The sequence below is a fragment of the Myotis nattereri genome (assembly GCF_964212035.1).
Source record: "Myotis nattereri genome assembly, chromosome: 11".
Lineage (NCBI taxonomy): Eukaryota > Metazoa > Chordata > Mammalia > Chiroptera > Vespertilionidae > Myotis > Myotis nattereri.
This window is the reverse complement of record NC_138086.1, coordinates 36926696-36947524: the sequence shown is the minus strand read 5'-3', so window position 1 is coordinate 36947524 and position 20829 is coordinate 36926696. Positions and strand designations below refer to the sequence as shown.

Sequence of the window (20829 nt, the reverse complement as noted above, 5' to 3'; positions counted from 1 at the left end):
TCAGGCATATGCCCTTGACCAGAATCAAACCCGTGACCCTTCAGTCTGCAGGCTGATGCTCTAACCACTGAGCAAAGCTGGCTAAGGCTACTATTATTTTTTGAAAACAGGAATAATGTCAACAGCTAATATATTCTAAGCAATATGTAATGCCTATAACTGCTCTGCTTTTATTTATTAACTTAGTTTACCTAAGAACAAGCCCATGAGATAGAAGGTACTATCTCCATTTTATAGATTAGTAAACCAAGGCTCCAAAGGACTAAGTAACACTGCCAGATAACACAGGGAGTAAATGGCATTCTGGCCCCATCCTCACACTGTGAACCCCTACAGACCTAGTAGGACTATAATGAAGATAAATGATAACTTTTGTAAAATTTAAAAATATTGGATAAACATTTGATTCGGTATCATCATTAGTAACATTAACATGATAAACAGTCAGGTAGGCTTTTGCAGGGAGAACTGTTGGGTCTCAGAACAATTTATATTGTTAGGTTTTTGTAAAGGAAAAGTATGTTTTGAACCTCAAATCATTGACTTGCTCATGAATTTTTGGATCATATTCAGATATGAATTAGGGACCACCTGTACCCAAAACTGGGGAGGAAGCGTTTCTACACAGGTGGCACAGCTGTTATAGGGCTCCAGTCCTTCTTCCTCGTTTCCATCTCAAGCGTTTTGAGACTCTAAATTCTTTGTAGCAAAAGAAGAGTTAGACAAAAACCTATATAATCTTCACCAAACTTTCTAAATAAAATCAAGTTAATCTTTTGTAGGATCTTGACTTTTTTGTCTGATGTTTTTAAATAAAAATCATTGTCAAAATTAACACATTAATATATGTATACCATAAAACAGCCTACTAATCGCACATTGATATTAGTTCTATCCCAAACAGCATAAGATTTAATATTTTAAATAAGTTTGAGCCTTAAAGCCAGAAATAATGTTAATGCCTTTATGATAATAAAATAGGGTGATGACATAGAGAATAATATGGGAGGGGCTTTATAAGAAAAGGTGGACAAGGATATCCCCCTGGACAGATGCGAGTTGAGATCTGAATAGTCAATAGGAGTCAATGTAGGTTAATCTCTTTGGCAACCACCCTGGTATTGTAACAAGTTTAGTGTGTTCAATGGAGAGATTTGAGAAGACCCTTGGAGTAAGTGTCTCTGAATGGAGCTATTTTTATTCCTAGAAACTTTTATTTTTAATGAGAAATTCACAATTCTTATGTGTGTTAAAATTTTAAAACCACTGTTTTACTCAGGAAAAAGTGAAGGAGAACAAGTCCTGCAGCCGAATGTATTCTCTTGCTCCACAAAGGGGCTTGAGGGCATGGACTTTGGGTCGCCTAGATTTACATTCAAAACTTGGGCAAGTTACCCAAGATCCATCTGCAGTTCTCTCATACTCTTAAAGCAGGAAACAATAGGATTTAGTGAATAGAATTGATGTGGAGATCAATTTACTATTTATCTTAGTAAATTGATAGGTACCATATATTCTTACTAACTATTGAGAAGTATAAGTAGTAATTTAAGAGAGGTAGACTGGATAAAGATTAAGGACAGTTGCAGTTTTACAACAATATTTACTTTTGTGTTTGAATTAAAAAATAATGTTTGCTAGTATTTTAAAACATTGTAACTTTTTATTGGTACAAAGATTGCATTTCAATGCAAATTAGACATTATTTCAGCCGACTTTATTAGCAGGATTAGCTCAGAAAACAACTGCAGAGTAGCGCCCTAAAGCTATGACAGTGCACAGATATCCTGTTTAAAACAAAACTCCTGTCTTGGCATGAAGACTAACAATTATGAGTGATAGCTACTATTCTCCAGGTGTTACACAAGTATTTTCTCTTTCTTCCACATAATTGTGCCATGAGGAAGGTATTATTATTATTTCCATCATTCAAGAAGGGGTTCGTAGGCGCTCATAATTTAAGTAACTTGCCTAAAGCCACATAGCTAGTTAGAGGTAATGCCCAGATTTTAGCATAAATCTCTGTCTGCAAACAACAGCCTTTCTTCCACAAAAATCCATTAGGTTAAAAAACAACAAGAAAGTTTCATTTTAATTATCTGTATGTCTTAGGTTAAAATTATTTGGGGGCTTTAATTGTACTAACTTAAATTTATTTTTATTTGGCTATTAATAGACAATCTTGGCTATTTTTATATTTATTATTATGAGTAAGAAAGCTTGCAAAGTTTTAAAATTAAAGAAGTACAATTTCCATGTCTCTTTGATGAAGAGAAGTGAAAAGCTAATGCCTAACTAAAAAGCTGTTATCCACTCTTTTCGTTTTAGGGCATAAAGTGGCTTGTTTGGCTTAATCTTGTGAAGTCACTTGAATTGTGTAACACGAAATCCTCAAATAACACCATCCCAACTATCTACATCTGTCGTTTTGCCTAATAAAATATGTTCTGCTTTTTGAGATTCAGGGATTAAAAATGGCTATAAATCAGTGGAATGAAACTTCCTTCCACGTTAAAAAGGCAACTGGGAGCTATTAATACTCAGGTCAAACTTTGGTTTCTAGTAGCTTGTCACTTCCCCTTTTAAGTGTGCTGTATTTCCACCAGCAGGTCTTACTGTTACCCTGAAAAATTAGAGACCATCTTGGCACATGCTAACCTCATGGAGGCAATAGCATTTTGTAAAATAAATAAGCTTTGAGTTCATATTCTGCTGTTCTCCTTGAAGTGCACGCAGGAATGATAAATATTATGTTTCCAGAGCAAGAGCAGAAAGTGAAACACTGGTCTTCTCTTTTGAAAGACTGAGGTGGCTGCAGCCACTCCATCTTAAAACACCATCATGTGAAATTTGGAAACAAATGGTTTCCCCAACCAGGATAAAGAGAAGAGAAATGCCTTGCATATACATTCAAAGCCATTGTATATATGACGAGTCCTGGGCTTTTCAGAGCTGCAGAAAACATGGTCGGAGCCTTTGTGCTGCTCTTGAAAAGGATCAAAGGGTGGCTGTAATGCTATGTGGAGGCACACTCCCAGCGACTCTGTGTAAATCTCCTCTCCAGCAGCTGAGCACTGAGTCACTGACCTGGCATTGCCCACGATGTCAGGGGAGAGAGAGACAAGAGAAAAGGACAAAAGGGGGCGTCTGCATTGAACAACTGATGAATGTGTTGAAAGTAAAATGGACATGTCTCCACTGTCCTCTACATTTCCCCAAACTTGTTTCTTTGTTTTGAAGCCAAATGCAATAAGTAGGCTAAACAGTGAGTCATGTTGACTTAAATAATGTTTAGATAAAATAGCTGTCTCTTTAGGGGAACATCTCTGTATTTCTTTGTGCATAAAGTCTGGTTCTTTGGAGATGAGATTTTATGGCACACAGCTTATTATATTTTCCCTGTGTGCAAATGGAAATGGGTTTAAGAATGTATCAAGGGAAAGCAGAGTTTAAGACTTTTGGTTGGTGGGGGGGACAGGATTGTTAAATTCCAAATAGTCTATCTTACTAAAAGTTGTGGGTGGTCTTCTGAAAGAATCTAGTATGAGACTGTATTTACATCATGCTAACCTGTAAAGAAAGTTCGCACTGCCTAATTCTTGATTAAAGAGTAACTATAAATCCTGTAACTGACAGAATATTGAGTTGAGCCATCAGTATTATCAGACTCGTACTTCTAATTGAACACATTATGAAGGAGAATGTTAAATTGAAAATTTTCCAAGATTTCTGTGTATTCATACTTACTTTTATGCGGACATCTTATAGTTTAGCTATACAAATATTTTACTCTACTTCATTCACTTACTATTGTATTAAAGTAGTATCACCCTTGAGAATGCTTCATTAGCATAATTCTCTCTAACTAACTTGTACTTGCATGTACTTTCTCAGAATTTTTTATTGGCACCTCTAGCAACTTTAGAAAAATTCAACCTCTTTGGTTTGTTGTACAAGGAGTTTGCCTCTTTGCATGTTGCTTGTGTGAGATTCAGGAAGTTTGCATTTCTGTCATGGTGATACCTTACTTCTGCTTAAAAAGACCATTCAAATCCTCTTCTTTATCAGCTACGAAACTAATCATCCTTGAATCTTCCACATAAGACCTCTACTTTCCACTCCCTAGAAATGCTTACCTCTTTAGTAACTCATATTTATCTCTAAGGTCACAGCTTATATGACACTTCCCCACAGAAGCTCTTCCTGACCCCTGATGTAAAGCAGCTGCCTTGACTTAAACACTTATCCTGTCTTTTACAATATTTTTTTGCACTTATTACTGTGATTTTTAGTTTAAAAGAGTGGCTCAACTACTATTTGTTGAAAAAAGAAATAAGGTCAAACATTTCCTTCTGTTTAAGATCCCCCTCTATTTCCAGGAAAACTTAATCTTCCTTCTTCAAAGCTCCTTTAATTTCTTCTTTTTTTAAAATATATTTTTATTGATTTCAGAGCGGAAGGGAGAGGGAGAGAGATAGAAACATCAATGATGAGAATCATTGCTTGTCTGCCTTTTGCACGCCCCCTACTGGGGATTGAGCCACAACCTGGGCATGTGCCCTTGACCGGGAATTGAACCTGAGACCTTTTTTTTTTTTTAATATATTTTATTGATTTTTTACAGAGAGGAAGGGAGAGGGATAGAGAGTTAGAAACATTGATGAGAGAGAAACATCAGTTCAGCTGCCTCCTGCACACTCCCTACTGGGGACGTGCCCACAACCAAGGTACATGCCCTTGACCGGAATCGAACCTGGGACCCTTCAGTCCGCAGGCCGATGCTCCATCCACTGAGCCAACCTGGTTAGGGTGAACCTGAGACCTTTCAGTCTACAGGCCAATGTTCTATCCACTGAGACAAACCAGCTAGGGAAAAGCTCCTTTAATTTCACCTTCTTATACTACAATGGTTTGTGTATCTTCATTCTAGACTGTCCACTCTGAGGGGAAAGATCAAGAATTTTCATTATTTTACCCAGTCCCTAGCTCATATACTATCTATTGAATGGATAGGTAAATATATACCTCAAATAATATTTTAATTTTGTGTAGAGCCTGCTGTATTATATAAAATATAAGCTTTATGTCATAGAAAACTGTGGAGTGAAGGGCCAGAAACTTTATGAGGGAGAAACAGAACAAGAGATTTCACTCAGCAATGGGGAATTTTCTACAATTGTTGCTCTAATAAAGTACTAGAATGTTGAGGAGACACTTCCACTGGAAGCCACGGTGTGTACAAAGGAAGTGTTAATGAAATCATGGAAAACCAACAAGTAGTATAAATTGTATGATAGACATGTGTTAAATGCTACTGTAGGAATCTTTCCATGTGATAGTTTAGTGTGGTCCCTTTGGGGTTCAGAGTGGGGGTTGGGGTCTGTGGTACTCTGCTCTGGGATTTTGCTGGCATTCCACATCACATCAGCCTCAGCTCCTCACCTGGCCCGCTGCACACGTGTTGGTCTGAAGTATCATCTTCCCATCTTACATTTCTCTGTCTCACCGCCCAGGACTTTTAGTATTAATATTTAAAAATACGTCCTCCTAGTTTATTTTCCGTGAATAATTTTTAACAACTGCTTTCGTATTGAATAGAGCCTACTTTTAAAACTGAACAGCCTGAGAAAATAGTTTTCATATCTTCAAATCTCTACATAGACAATTGTAGTGACTGGAAATATTATATTTAGTAGAAGTACACTAATTTACACCATTCATCCTCAAGCTCCAGTTGTTATTCTATGCCCCTCCCTCTCTTTTTTCTTTGTTGTTATGTTTCTGCTTTTGTTTTGCTGACAACCTTGAAACTACTGTTCTCAACATGGACACGCTGTTTTTGAGCACTTTGCCCCAAAGCAGCTTCTCCGAAGTGTCAAGGGCTCTGGAGAGGAGGTGTCAGATGAAGTGTTTCCTCCTCTTCACCTTTATCTCCCCTGTTTCCATGTGGAGTGGACACTCTGAACTAGGCCTCCCTGACAGCCCGAGTGCTCACCCCTGCCGTACTCTGCAGCTTAGCAACGGGTCCAGATTTAGTTCTACTTTTCAGAAGTTACTTCCTTCCAATGCAGAGACTCGCAAGACAATTTAGTTATTTTCTAACTGTCTATTCTTCCTCTTCTGAGATAGAATCCAAAACCACTGCCCATACAAGGAGCCTGATATTGGCACCTAACATCTTTGAAGTCTACTCTCATGCTTCCCAAGTAAGTTTAGAGGAAGGGACTTAAGTTAGAACTTCTAATTGTCCAGTTTATTGAACCACACAACACACATAGAATATGTTTTAGGTATGGGGAAGGAAAGTTTGATTTTGGTTTAGCTTCATACTGTGTCCAGAAAAGACACAGTTATATTACTGTGGTCATGTTTCTAAGATAGGCTTTAAACAGACCCTTTCTTCCTGTCAGATTAATCATAATATGAAGGGTCCAGTCAGCTTTACCGATATTCTACAATAGTAGATAACACTTGTAGAGTGTGAAAAAGAGATTATTTTCATGAACACTTTTATTGCTGCAGGGAACATTAGGGATCATTCTGATTAATAAATAATCTCATTCTTCCTTTTGCTTTGTAGATTTAAAGTCCAAAGTGAGGGAGGGAAGGTAGAAAGGAGTGATTGCAGGAAGGGAGCAAACCAAGGCCTGTATCAACAAGTGGTGAAGCTAGAGCTTTATCCTTAGTTGGCTAATTCCAAAACAGAGCCTCCCCCTCCATTCACTTTACCTTTTAATAGTAATAAAATATTATCACAAACACTCCAATTTTTGAAATTTGGTAGCATAGTTTTCTTTTATTGGTTCAGGCTCATAATTTTTAGTTCACCAAGATTAAGAGATTATAAAACTCAGTGAAGCAGGGAAAAAAGGGTAGGGTAGAATGTGAATGAACAAATAGCTTTATCTCATATTCAGAGGCACTTCAACTGCAAAACTTTACAGAAGACAGATCGGATCTTCCACCGCTGAACCCATGGCGTTTTAGAGCATTTCAAATGATCTTCCACTTTCAGACAGCCTGTAAGAGAAAACCACAAAGAGAAATTGAGCAGATATCAGCAGACCTCAGACCTGACCTCATCTAGAGGATCAAGGAAGTCTTTATGAATCCGTCCAATTTCAATTACATGGAAGCTACTGCTGGAGTTCTGAGTAGGAGTGAGAGGAAAGCAGGAAGAATCCTTTCAGCAGCAGAAATAACACCCACAAAGGCCCTGAGGCAGAAGTGAGGGAGGGAAGTAGTTTGAAGATGTGAAAAGAGGGCCAGGAGGGCGAGAACACAAAGGAAATAGGCAAATACTATAGTGATGACTGAGATTTTCCCCTGAGGTAACCTTGGACCAGATCGTGGCAGGTCTTAAAGGCCATGTTCGGAACTCTGGCTTTTGTGCTCAAAGTGATTGAAAGCCATCCAGACAAGACGAGGGAGCTTAAAAGTACAGTGATCATACAATGTAACATCCAAACCATGCATCTTTTAAATGCAGAGGGGGCACTATTTGCTGAGAAAACAGCCGGGGCCAGAGAGCACCTGATTGAGCTCACAGGTTAAGAAACTCGCCCTGCTGTGAATCCTGGCTCTATCCTCTTCTGCTCATCACTGTGTGATCTTTGTTACATTGCTCAATGAGCTGAATTTTAGTTTCTTTATATGCAGAACAGGAATAATGTTAAGGCCTAACACAAAAACTTTAAAAAAAAAAAAACTTTATTGTTGACAGTATTGCGTATGTTCCCTTTTTTCTCCCACTGATCCTTTATAGCCCTGCCCTTCCCCCGCGCCCCAGGACTCCACCACCCTATTGTCTGTGTCCATGGGTTATGAATTTATACCCATAAACATAAAAGCTTTGAGTGCAAATTACATGAAATCATTTTATAAGGCACCTAGAATAGCTATACTTACTGATAAATCCACAAGTGGTAGCTATTTGGGACTATTATTATTATTATTTAGTTTATTTTTATTGTTAGTGTATTTTATTTTATTGTTGTATTACAGATGTCCCTCAACCCCCTTTGCCCCCCTCCACCAGGCTCCCACCCCACCCCAGGCCTTCACCTCAGTATTGTCTCTACCCATGGCTTATACATATATGCAAATAAGTGATTTGGATAATCTCTCCAGATGGGTTCATCTCTCCCTTCCTCTGAGATTCTGTTTGGTGCTTGTATGTCTCTGGACCTATTTGTTGGTCAGTTTATTTTGTTCATTAGATTCCACATATAAGTGACATCATGTGATATTTGTCTTTCTCTGACTGGCATATTTCGCTTAGCAGAACAATCTCCCCCCCCCCCCCCCCTTCCCTCTATGGCTATGCTGTCTCAAAGGATAATGGAACTATTATTTTTGAGCAAATGTGGTTTTAACAAAATGCCTTCTGGTCTCTCTTTGCCTTAGGAATTAGGAGCTGGGGTTTCAGTCCCCTGAAGTTTCACTGCTCTTGATTTTATCTGCCCGTTTGCCCTAAAGGGACAGGTGAAGTTCAGTTTTTAACCCGTTTGAAAAGAGTGAGCCTCAGGGAGAGGATGGGTCAGGAAAGCCCCGTCTACTTAAAATTCTTCTGGGGGCTAGACATTCAGAAGAAGAAATCACTCTGAAGGTAGCAATATCGCTGAAATAAAAGATATCCTAAGAATCTCCTTTGAAATCTGCAGATGCCCGTTCTGCCTGAGAGAGAGAGCAGAGGTTTCTGGTGACAACTTCATGGTGGGCTGAGCAAACAGAGTGCAGTTAAGTGACAGAAGATGATGGAAGTTTCAGTCAAAGACAGACCACATATACCATGGTGTCTGATAATCTTATAATCTTAAGATTATACTGGACTATAAGCAAATGTTTGCGATATTGAAAGTATTGAATTTACTGCTACCTCTATGTGCTTTAAATAGACCAGGAAGGTCGGCATGCTGTCCACCCAGCTTGCTGGCAGCTGGGCCAAGGGACTATCTAGGAAGGAAGAGGAATAGGCTGGGGAGGAGGAGTACCTAGGAGCCTGCTCCGTGCACGCCTGCCCACAAACGGACATGCACACACACGCACGCGCACACACACACACACATGCACATACACCCCTGTGCACAAACTCATTTCCCTTCTTTCCCCTCCCTCCCTTTCTTCCTCTCTCTCCTTTTTCTATCCTCCCACTCCTCCCCCTCTCCCTTTCATTATTTCTCATCTTAAGCTTACCTCCCTCGGTCTCTGGCTCTCTGCTCTCCTTTTTCCCCTCCCCTTCTCTTCCTTCTTGCTCTCTCCCTCACTCCCTCTGTCCTGATATCTACTCCTCCTCTCAGCGCCTGCCTTCACAGCCCTCCCCTTACATCCCCAGTGGGTGCAAGTGTGCTTGCACAGTCTTTACTGTATCTTATTGTTAATGTATTTTATTTTATTGTTGTATCACAGATGTCCCTCAATCCCCTTTGCCCCCTTCCCCAGGCCTTCACCTCAGTATTGTCTCTACCCATGGCTTATACATATATGCAAATAAGTGATTTGGTTAATCTCTCCAGATGGGTTAATCTCTCCCTTCCTCTGAGATTCTGTTTGGTGCTTATATGTCTCTGGACCTATTTGTTGGTCAGAGACATATGATATTGTGTTACAATTGCCTACAATATTTAGTACAGTAAACGGCTGCACAAGCTTGTAGCCTAGGAGCAACTGGTGGACCACTGGTGGTCCGTGAGGTCCGGAAGGCTGGCGACTGCTGGGCTAGACAATATAGCCCATGTGTGGAGTAGGCTCTCCCATCTAGTTTGTGTTAGCACTCCATGATGTAAGCACCATGATCAAATGGCCTAAAGACTCGTCTCTCATAATGTGCCTCCACTGGCAAGTGAAGCATGACCGTAACAGAATGAAAGGTAAAATTTGGAATTGTCGTAAGGCCATAGTATCTTCATATTTGTGTCCTCTTATCTGAGCAAAGTGTCCAGGCTGCTGTGATAAGAGCTCAATAAATATGTGTTGAATACATCAATTACATCAATTAATAACATGTCAAGAACTTTAAATCTAATTAATGAATAACCGTTGCATGTTTCTAATAGAGAGACCTCTGGGAGTTGATTTTTAATCAAGTAATCTTTGGCCTGTATTTCAGATTTATAAAAGGCCAAAGATAATTTAGTATTCTGAGCAAATGAGTTCCCCTTCTTAGTAGTTTGAGATATATATTATTCATAAAAGAAAACCCTAGACTCTCCACCCTCCTCCACTGAGAGAGAGAGAGAGAGAGAGAGAGAGAGAGAGAGAGAGCGCGCTATTTGAGTTATTTTGATTTAAGTCACCTCAAATATTAGGATCACTGACTGGCCCTAACCAGTTTGGCTGAGTGGATAGAGCGTTGGCCTGTGGACTGAAGGGTCCCAGGTTCAATTCTGGTCAAGGGCATGTACCTTGGCCACATTTCTCTCTCATGAATGTTTCTAGCTCTCTACCCCTCTCCCTTCCTCTCTGTAAAAAATCAATAAAATATATTATATATAAAAAGATCACTGACTGATTTAACAGAGAACAAACGTTAGTTCTTGCTGTGGTTAGGGGCAAAGTGTGATTTACAAACAGCATATATTATATATGTTAAACTATATTGTAATTGCTACAGCAATATGTTGACTATCTTCAGTAGGACCCCAAAGCTTATATTGCTAGGGTTTATATTTTGGGGGAATGTACTGTTCCCCCAGCCTTGGTTAAATTCTCAAGGCTCACAAAAATTTCTATCACAAAGAAAAGTCCATGTTCATACATGAATTTCAGGTAAGCATATTGAGCTGCAGATTTCCCCTCAGGGAACATTGCATGGAACGCATGACAGTAATTTCCCACCATAGAACTCTACAGTAATGTAGATTTCAGGATAGAAGCATGTGGTATTTTTTTAATAATGTTTCCCAGGAGGTTTTCCCAGGGACTTGGAGACCTACACTGCCCTTCGGGGGCCACCACGTTTTCTAATACCGCATACTCTCAGCCAAAGTTCCCTTCGATCAGTTGAGCATGTCCTGAGAAACAAAACAACTAGTTGTACTTCCAGTGCTGTAAAAAGGATGACATCATTGCTAAGATTTAAAGAACTGTAGCACAGCGCCATTCTTTTCATTTGTTTAGAGGAGAAACCAATAATTGTGATTTCCTTTTCTCACTGTACCCACGTCATTAAATTAGTCATTTTCTCTAACTGTATTCATCGACTTAAGTTGGCTCTACATTAAACCAAAATGACGGATTCTTTAGTCATTCTTTTCATAGATAGATAAAAATCTTCAATGCTTTGAACTCATCTCTTTATTAAGTAAAAAAAATAAATAAAAATTTCGTATTTTGGTGGGGTTTTTTTCCCAAGCCCCAAAGTTCAATTAGGGCTAACTAACAGCAACTTAAATAGCATTTTAACTAAATGGCCTTGGCTTGTAGGCTTCCAACAGGGGCCCTTCTAAAGTAAATCTTCCTTGGTTAACAGCTGTCAACTGTCAGTGAGCTAAAGGTAATTAAATTTGAAGATAGCTTTATGGCTCAGAAAAATAGATAAAAATCCTCAGACCAGAAAGGTCTTAAGTTAATATAGTTATTGCTCCCTGTGGTATTTGAATTAATGCAAGAAATTGATTATTTTCTAACAAAACAGTTAAAGAGGAGAACTGCCATTGTTTGTTAATTGCAGGTAAAATTCAGTTGGGGCTGTTTTCCCTACTAAGATCACACTCTTGATTTCACTTCATTAGGAAGAAAAGGGAAAAAGAAAAAAAAAGAGTATTAAAAAAAAATACCCAAGCTAAAGAAATCATGGTAGCAAGGGTGAGAAGGTGGTAGTTAGGGTCTTTGAACACTCAAAAGATGTATCAGCTGGTAAGGTTTCAACAACAGAAATGAAAACTTCAAGGTGCCTAAGAAATACAATAATTTTTTTTTAATTTTACATAATAGCAGTAGTTCAGTTATAGCGCAGTTCCAGGGGAGTTCAGAGATTAAGTGGTTTTTTAAAGAACTGAGATTTTTCCCCCTAAATTCCTGCTTGTCATTCTCAGCTAGTAATCCTGGTAGCTGCAATTGCTACAAGTATAATATGCTCACACACCAACGTCCAGAGGTAGAAAAAGTGGCACCTTTTGGGGGTGCCACTTTTTGAGACCCAAGAAATATTTTCAGGACCCCTGCAGAAGGCTTCTCTTTAAGTCTCATAGACCATAACTAGTCAGAGGCCACATTTAATCGACTCACTGGTTAGGGGAATGGAACCACTGTTGTTGGCATAGACCAACTCTGCCAACAGGAAATTTTATTACGGGAATCGAACCGTGACCTCATGGTTCATAGGTCAGTGCTCAACGACTGAGCCAGGCCAGCAGGGCCAGAAAGCATATTCTTGTACAGTTTTTCATTCTTTTATGATTATAATCAAAAGAACAAAGAAAACATCAACTCTTTGAAAGGAAAAGTCTTAAGTTGTGCAAAAGAGCACTTTGACTGGAAAGAAAATTGATTCTGCTATAATTGTTAATTGACTTTTGTGTTGTCATGGTGCATTCATTATATTCAAAGTTCAGTTATACAGGCACATATTTAATGTAAAAGAAGTTAAATAAACATGAGTCACTGATCATTGAGAAACTGAAATCTAACAATTCAGAACATCTGAAAATTCATTGTTTTTCCTTATAATATACTAGAGGCCCGGTGCACAAAAATTTGTGCACTGGGGGGTGGGGGGAAGTCCCTCAGCCCGGCCTGTGCCCTCTCGCAGTCTGGGACCCCTTGGGAGATAATGACCTGCTGGCTTAGGCCCACTCCCAGGTGGCAGAGGGCAGGCCCAATCCCTAGGTGCAGCCCCTGGTCTGGCTCAGAGCAGGGCCGATTGGGGAGTTGGGGCACCGCCCCCTGTCATGCACAGAGCAGGGCAGATCAGGAGGTTGCGATGCCACTCTCAGTCACGCTCAGGGTAGGGCCGATAGGGGGGTTGTGGCGCCACCCCCTGTCATGCACAGAGCAGGGCCAATAAAGGGGTCGGGGCGCTTCCCCCTGTTACGCACAGAGCAGGGCCCATCAGGGGGGTTGGGGCTCCGTACCCTGTCACACACAGAGCAGGGTCGATCAGGGGGTTGGGGAGCTTCCCCCTGTCATACACAGAGCAGGGCCCATGGAGGGAGGGTTGGGGCGCCGCCCTCTATCACCCACAGAGCAGGGCAGATCAGGGGGTTGGGGCACCACCACTGTCACACTCAGGGCAGGGCCGATGGTGAGGTTATGGCTTTACCCCATCACACACAGAGCAGGGCCCGTGGAGGGGGGGTTGGGGCACCACCCTCTATCACCCACAGAGCAGGGCAGATCAGGGGGTTGGGGCGCCGCCCTCTAGCACCCACAGAGCAGGGCAGATCAGGGGGTTGGGGCACTACCACTGTCACACTCAGGGCAGGGCCGATGGGGAGGTTATGGCTCTTCCCCGTCACACACAGAGCAGGGCCTGTGGGCGGCTTGGGGGGAAGGGGTGTTGGGGCACCGCACCCTGTCACACACAGAGCAGGGCCGATCAGGGGATTGGGGCACCGTACCCTGTCACACACAGAGCCGCAGGGCAATCGGGGTTGGGGAGCTCCCCCCTATCAGGCACAGAGCAGGGCTGATCAGGGGGTTGGGGCGCCTTCCCCTGTCAGGAACAGAGCAGGGCCGATAGGGAGGTTGTGGCCCCGCCCCCCTGTCACACACAGAGCCGCAGGGCGATCAGGGGGTTTGGGCGCTGCCCCCTGTCATGCTGATCCGGTGCCGGGAGGCTCTCGGCTCCGCTGATCCCGGTGCTGGGAGGCATATTACCCTTTTACTGTATAGGATAGAGGCCTGGTGCACGGGTGGGGGCCAGCTGGTTTGCCCTGAAGGGTGTCCTGGATCAGGGTGGGGGTCCCCACTGGGGTGCCTGGCCAGCCTGGGTGAGGGGCTGAGGGCTGTTTGCAGCTGGTCACACACCCTTCAGGGTGGGTTTCCTCACTGGGGTGCCTGGCCAGCCTAGGTGAGGGGATGATGGCTGTTTGCAGCTGGTCACACACCCTTCAAGGTGGGGGTCCCCACTGGGGTGCCTGGCCAGTCTGGGTGAGGGGCTGAGGGCTGTTTTCAGGCTGGCGGGTGACTGAAGCTCCCAACTGTTCCTTTTTTTCTTTTTTTTTTTATCCTGGGCCAGCTTTAGCTCAGGCTCCAGCTCTGAGGCCTCTGCTGCTGAAAGCAGGTATCTGGTTTGTTTGGGTTCTATAATCGAAACAGTGTATCAACTCCAGCTCTGAGATCCCGGCTTGCTGAAAGCAGGTTTCTGGGGTTTTGTTTAGCTTCTATATTTGTAACAATGTTTCAAACTTCAAGCTTAGAGGCCAGCAAGGCAGGCGGGGAACGTTGGTTTCCTCTGTCACTGAAGCAAGCAAGCCTCATGTTAGCTCAAGCTGCCTGGCTGCCGGTCGCCATCTTGGCTGACAGTTAATTTGCGTATTGCCCTGATTAGCCAATGGGAAGGGTAGCGGACATACACTAATTACCATGTTTCTCTTTTATTAGATAGGATACATGAACTTTTAAATGACATTAACTTTTTATGGAGTATACTGGGGAAAAAATAGGTGTCTTTTTAAGTAATTTATCAAAAAAACATATTGAACTGGTTAGAATTATGTTGAGGGAGTAAGGTAAATATTTAGAGCAGGAAATAATTCTAAAATGATATACTGAGTCCAACAATAAAACATTAAGACAAACTAGGAAGACATTCACACTGCCATTGTTTGTTTGTTTGTTGAGCTTTTATTTGTGTTTCAATCTGCTAACTTACTATATATTTTTGGCTAATCTGTTTTAACTAGTTGATATGACATCCAGAAATAAAACTCAATTGAGATTCTTACAAAATGTGAATAATTTTGTAATCAGTGTCATCACCATAAACTTTAAAATTGCATTTATTGATTTATGTTTTATTTCAGAGACAATGAATAAAAATATCCACTGAAATAACTCTAATTTATAATTAATTTATTATTGTAGGAGGAAAATGTATCATTATGGTTTTGGTAAATATTTCTGTAAGATAATTTTTATTAAAATAATAGACCATTAAACCATGTCTATTTTCACTGTGTTGTTCATTATTTCAGAGCTTCGAGAAACCAAGACCTCTGAGTACTTCAGCCTATCTCACCACCCTTTAGACTATAGGATATTATTAATGGATGAAGATCAGGACCGGATATATGTGGGCAGCAAAGATCACATTCTTTCCTTGAATATTAACAATATAAGTCAAGAAGCTTTGAGTGTAAGTGTATTACTTTCATGAGGGCAATGTTGACCTCTTACTTGCTTTTTTCTTTAAAGACTTAAAATACAATAATAAATTATGTATTTCATTAGAACAATAGAAAATACCAGTTGCATGTTTATACGTAATTGGAAGTTCGTATTTATTTAATGGACTGAAAATATATAATCAATTCAATTTTCTTTGTCTAGTTTTATCATTTTAAACAATCTAAAATCTGAAGCTCACTGAGAAAACACTTCCTGTTTATACATATATAGAACGAGAAAAAGAAAAGACTAGAATATAGCATGAAAAAAATAGTCAGATTAAAGGAAGACCTACCTTGTCATTTATTTGTAATTCAGCAAGTCCTTGGAAGGAACACAATTATTAAATGCACTATTCTTTGAACAAATGTAGCCCATATTTGTCATTCTGTTTCACAACAAGGAAATAAATTGAGACTCACTGGAGTAAAGAAATAAAAGTAGATTCATTATAAATTTATTACAGAAAGGAGATTTCTGGACTTGTTATTTTAAAAATGGACAGCAGACAAAGAAATAATCTTCACTACCAGACCTGAGCCAAGGCAACAACGACTTGGAATGCTAGGACAGTATTTCAGAGCAGGAGCCTTTTGGATTCTATCCAAGCTATTTTAACTGTGGATGTACCTAGGTGCCCATTTTAATTAAATCCACCAGCCTAGCTTGTAGTTTTCTCAAAATAATATTAAACTGAGATTGCAATATAAATGTAAATTCATTGTGATATAAGCAGTTGGAAAAAGTATATTATAAATAAAAAAGAGGAAATATACCTTATATTGTGCACATTAATAATGACCTCATTTTAATATAATAGCATTAGTAAGGGGGCATATATTGAAGTGCTTTTGTTAAAAGAAAGATTGATGGAAGGAATAAAAACATAAGTCTTACAATAAAATTTTAAAATCCATATTCATTTAAGTTCATAAAATGAAAGAAGATAGAATTTTGTAGAAATACGAAACATCTTAAAGAAATCTGTTAACATAAAGTAAATGACGAGCACTGAGCTGTCCTATGTACAGTGAGATTTATGCAATCTATATTTTCCTTTCGGAGCAGGTTTTCTGGCCAGCGTCTACAATCAAAGTCGAAGAGTGCAAAATGGCTGGCAAAGATCCCACAGTGAGTGCTTTAAAAAAAAACCCAAAACTTAAATATTTGGTCTTCGAATCCATGTATCTTGAGTGCAGCCAGGAGTGAGACAACGGGTGTTGGTGTTTTAAATCCTCTGCTGGACACATGGTAAAAAATGTAAATACAGAAAGATTGGAACTCTTAAACATTGTAATTTAGGAATTCCTGACTGGGTAAAACTTTCTTGACTTGCTTTCATTATTGCACCCTGACACTTTTCATGATGAATTTCAGTAATAACCCCTGTTCCAAGTGGATCCAACCTGTGGAATTCTCAGGAGGCTGCTGGAATAATGATAATGCAAGGCTCTGGGCCAACTCCCAGATACCATGTGGGCTTTTCCTAAGAAAGGTTCTCAGCAGAAGGGTTGTGGTTAGCCAGCACATTCCAGAGGCATAATCACCAGTGATGACTGGTATCTTTGTTAATTAAAAATAACCATAGATACAAAATTGAGACAGGTATAAATATCAATAGATTGTCAGTGTGAGGCACTAGAAACAATTGTAAAAATTATGTTACTTTAGGTAAGAGTCCAGAGTCAAGGAATAAATCTATATTGATTGCTGCTAACGACTTGCTGAAACTGACAGATTATGCTTTTTTTTTTTAAATTAATGCTCACCCCAGGATATATTTTCCACTGAGTTTTAGAGACAGTGGAGGGGAGGGAGAGAGGGAGGGAGAGAAAGAGAACATCAATTTGAGAGAAACACATTTGTTCGGGTCGAGCCCATGACCCTCCCACTGAGACACACTGGCCAGGACTGACAGATTATTCTTGAATATTATAAAATAAATACAGGAAAAAATATCTAATGTGCACAAGACATTTAATGTTTATAATGAAGCATATATGTCATTTCACCTTCTTATTTCAAATCATGAAAAAAATAACATAATAGATCCAAGTATCAAAATTACTTACTCTTATATTAATAACTTGGTAGCCCGGCTGGTGTGGCTCAGTGGTTGAATGTTGACGTATGACCTAGGAGGTCAGGGTTCAATTCCTGGTCAGGGCACATGCCCAGGTTGAGGACTCTATCCCCAGTAGGGAGCATGCAGGAGGCAGCTAATCCATGATTCTCTGACATTAGTGATGTTTCTCTCTCTTCCTCTTCTTTCCTCTCTCCGATATACATTTTTTAAAAGATATTTAAAAAAAAGAAGTTTCTTTTTTTTTAATCATCACCAAAGGACATGTGTATTGATTTTAGAGAGAGAGGGAGAGCGAGAGAGAGACAGAGAGAAAGGGAGAGACATTGATGTGAGAGGTAAACTTCAATCAGTTTCCTCCTGTTTGCACCCCCACCTGGGATTGAAAGTGCAATCTAGGTATGTGCCCTGACTTGGAATCAGACCTGCAACCTTTTGATGTATGGGACAATCCTCCAACCAACTGAGCCACCCAGCCAGGGCAGAAGTTTCTTTAGATAATTCATTCTTTCAATCATTTTTCAACAAATACTGATACCTACTATGCATCTGGCATAATGTTAATTGCTAGAGATACAATTTTCTGCTAAAATAGACATATTTGACTCTCATAAACTTTATTACCTTGTTGGAGAAGTCAACATCCTATATAATAAAAGACTAATATGCAAATTGACTGAACGGTGGAATGACCGGTTGCTATGACGTGCACTGACCACCAGGGGGCAGACGCGCAACTCCGGAGGGAGTGCCCACAGGGAGAGGCCACTCAGCCAGAAGCTGGGCTCAAGGCTGGTGAATGCAGCAGTGGTGTCGGGAGTGCTAATGACCCCTCGAGGGATGTCCACCTGCCGGCTTTGGCCTTCATGGGGAGCGGGCCTAAGCCAGCAAGCGGACATCCCTCGAGGGGTCCCAGGCTGCGAGAGGGCAGAGGCCGGGCTGAGCGACCCCTCCCTCCCCTCTAGTTAATTTAATAAGCATGGAAATACATCCTGATTCAGGAGTGAGATTGAAATATGGTGATTGGGTAGCAAACTAATAAATGTATATACACACACACACAATCAGGTCTAAGGTCAAATAACAGTCTTGACTTAATGTTGACTAAACACTTACCATTGTACATGTAGCATTCATTATAAGTATAGAGGTAAGAAATGCTGATTTTAGGAGAGAAGGCTGTGCGCTGAGCCTTGGTAATAAGTACTTCAGAGATTCACCAGATTGGTTCAAAGAAAGAAAGACTAAATAACCCTTGTGGAAGAAGAAAGTGTGGAAATGAGCTTTTTATTTTCATTGACTCGTAATAGTCCCAGGTTTCAGGTTCTAAAAAGGTCAGGCTCAGTGCAGGTCCATGGAAGAACCTGGAATGTTGAATCTCCAGGTCTCACTGGAAGGTGTTCTTGGCAAGAGCTCACCAGGAGTGGCTCAGCAATGGTCTCACTTTTTCAGTTTCATAACTCTCCTTATAAGAGAAATTTAAAAGTGGGCAGAAGGAGCTTGCAGGAGCATTTTTGCTACCCATAGGATTTTGTAGACCACTTTCTGGAGGGGAAAATCCAGGAAAATGTGGAAAAACATTTGTAAGACTATTATAATAGCCTTCTAGGGAGTGAGTAGAATGAAGTATACTTTTGTGAGGTATACTTTTTTGTCCCCTGAAGCTATTATGTCAATAATTATGCATGAATGAAACTATTTTCTTTCATTCTCTAATGTAGAGATTTTTTCCACTAATGCGTATCTGATCATGAGTTGCTTTTTGCCACAGTAATATCCTGTGGCTATAATTACTGGATTTAATTGTCCTTTGTTCAAAAAGATTTTTATTTCCCATTTATACAGGATATGTAGGATTTGGATACCTTTGCACGTTCTTGTTCCAAAACTTGCTGTTGATTTTCTAAAGAATCTTAGCTAAGTCATTAAATTTCTTTCTCTCTTTGGCAAAATTAAAAGGCTCTGTTATTTGCTCTCTTGTAATTAAAAGTCATTAGATAAAATCTTCAATACATGCTTATGTTTTCCCATAGTTTTGTCATACTGTAATGTCATTCATAGATATCTTTAAATTCTGCCTTAGAGCCAATTAGTATACACAATGTAAGTAACTGGTGGAGGGTTCTGTTCTAGTACTGCCAAAATTGTTGGGTCCTGGGAAATAGCAATCAAACTAATGCTTTCAAATAAATGCTCTGTCTGTGCTAAATAAGAGAATGTTTGACAAATCCATCTCATTTCATACATCCAAGATACCTACAGAGAAGCATGCTTTAATCAGACCAAAGGAAAAAGAATTGTAGGCGGAAAAATAATAGTCCCTCTCCACTTCCCCCCGCCCATTGCATAGTATGGACCATGAAAAGTCAATATTTTTAATACCCTATTCATCTGTGCTCCGGAATATATTTTAGAAATGTCTGTTTTTAAATTATGCAACTAATATATGTTTAATATAGAAATTTTTAAAGACCAAGAAAAGCATATAGCACACAGTAAATACTATATTTCTGTTAAGTAAATAAAATAAATTCACAATCCAAATATAGTAAATTAAAAATTGGGGTATATTATTTCAGCATTTTATTTTTTAATATATTTTTATTGATTTCAGAGAGAAAGGGAGAGGGAGAAAGAGATAGAAATATCAATGATGAGAGAGAATCATTAATCAGCTGCCTCCTGCAACGTCCCCCACTGGGGATCGAGCCCGCAACCTGGGCATGTGCCCTTGACAGGAATCGAATCCAGGACCCCTCAGTCTGCAGGCCGATGCTCTATCCACTGAGCCACACCAGCCAGGGCTATTTCAGCATTTTATTACATGACATATATAGTATATGAATAAAAGGACATTATATTCTGCATAATGTTAGCAGCCTGATTTTTCATTTTACATTTAACATTTTACCAGAAAATACTTTCAAAATAGAGTTAAACAATTAAAAGAAAGCATGCATGGTGCTGAATTTCACTGAAGTCTCCTTCCCCAAACCTTTCATGGATGCCTGTTATGGTCAGGGCCTATATACTAAGCTCTGTGCAGGACAAATGCCCTATTTACTTCACAGGTTTGTATTGGCTGTTGGAATTGAAAACGTGTGTGAAAGAGTCTAATATTTAACCCAGTGTATATTTATTTGCCAGAAACTATTCCAAGTGCTTTATTATTATACAGGGTGTGGCAAAAGTAGGTTTACAGTTGTGATCAAGAAAAACAGTTTATTCTTGTATTACTATTTAATTAACTATTGTATATCTTCCATATAAACAACTGTAAACGTACTTTTGCCTCTATATTGCTCACAACAAATACTATCATCACCATTCGTAGATAAAAAGATTGAAGCACAGAGAAATTACATAAATGCCTCAAGTTCAAATGGCTAGTTAAAGATAAAGACAGATTTTTTAAT

The 20829-nt window shown here is 39.8% G+C and overlaps 1 protein-coding gene across 2 annotated transcripts in view; it reads left to right on the top strand.

Annotated features, from left to right (window-relative positions):
• SEMA3C (semaphorin 3C) overlaps window positions 1-20829 on the top strand; it is a 166467-nt gene that overhangs the window by 68458 nt on the left and 77180 nt on the right. For both annotated transcript variants that reach the window (XM_081102081.1, XM_081102082.1), the window contains exons 3-4: window positions 15138-15298; window positions 16399-16461. In XM_081102081.1, coding sequence (XP_080958207.1) covers window positions 15138-15298; window positions 16399-16461 — 224 coding nt within the window. The remainder of the gene's footprint in view (window positions 1-15137; window positions 15299-16398; window positions 16462-20829) is intronic.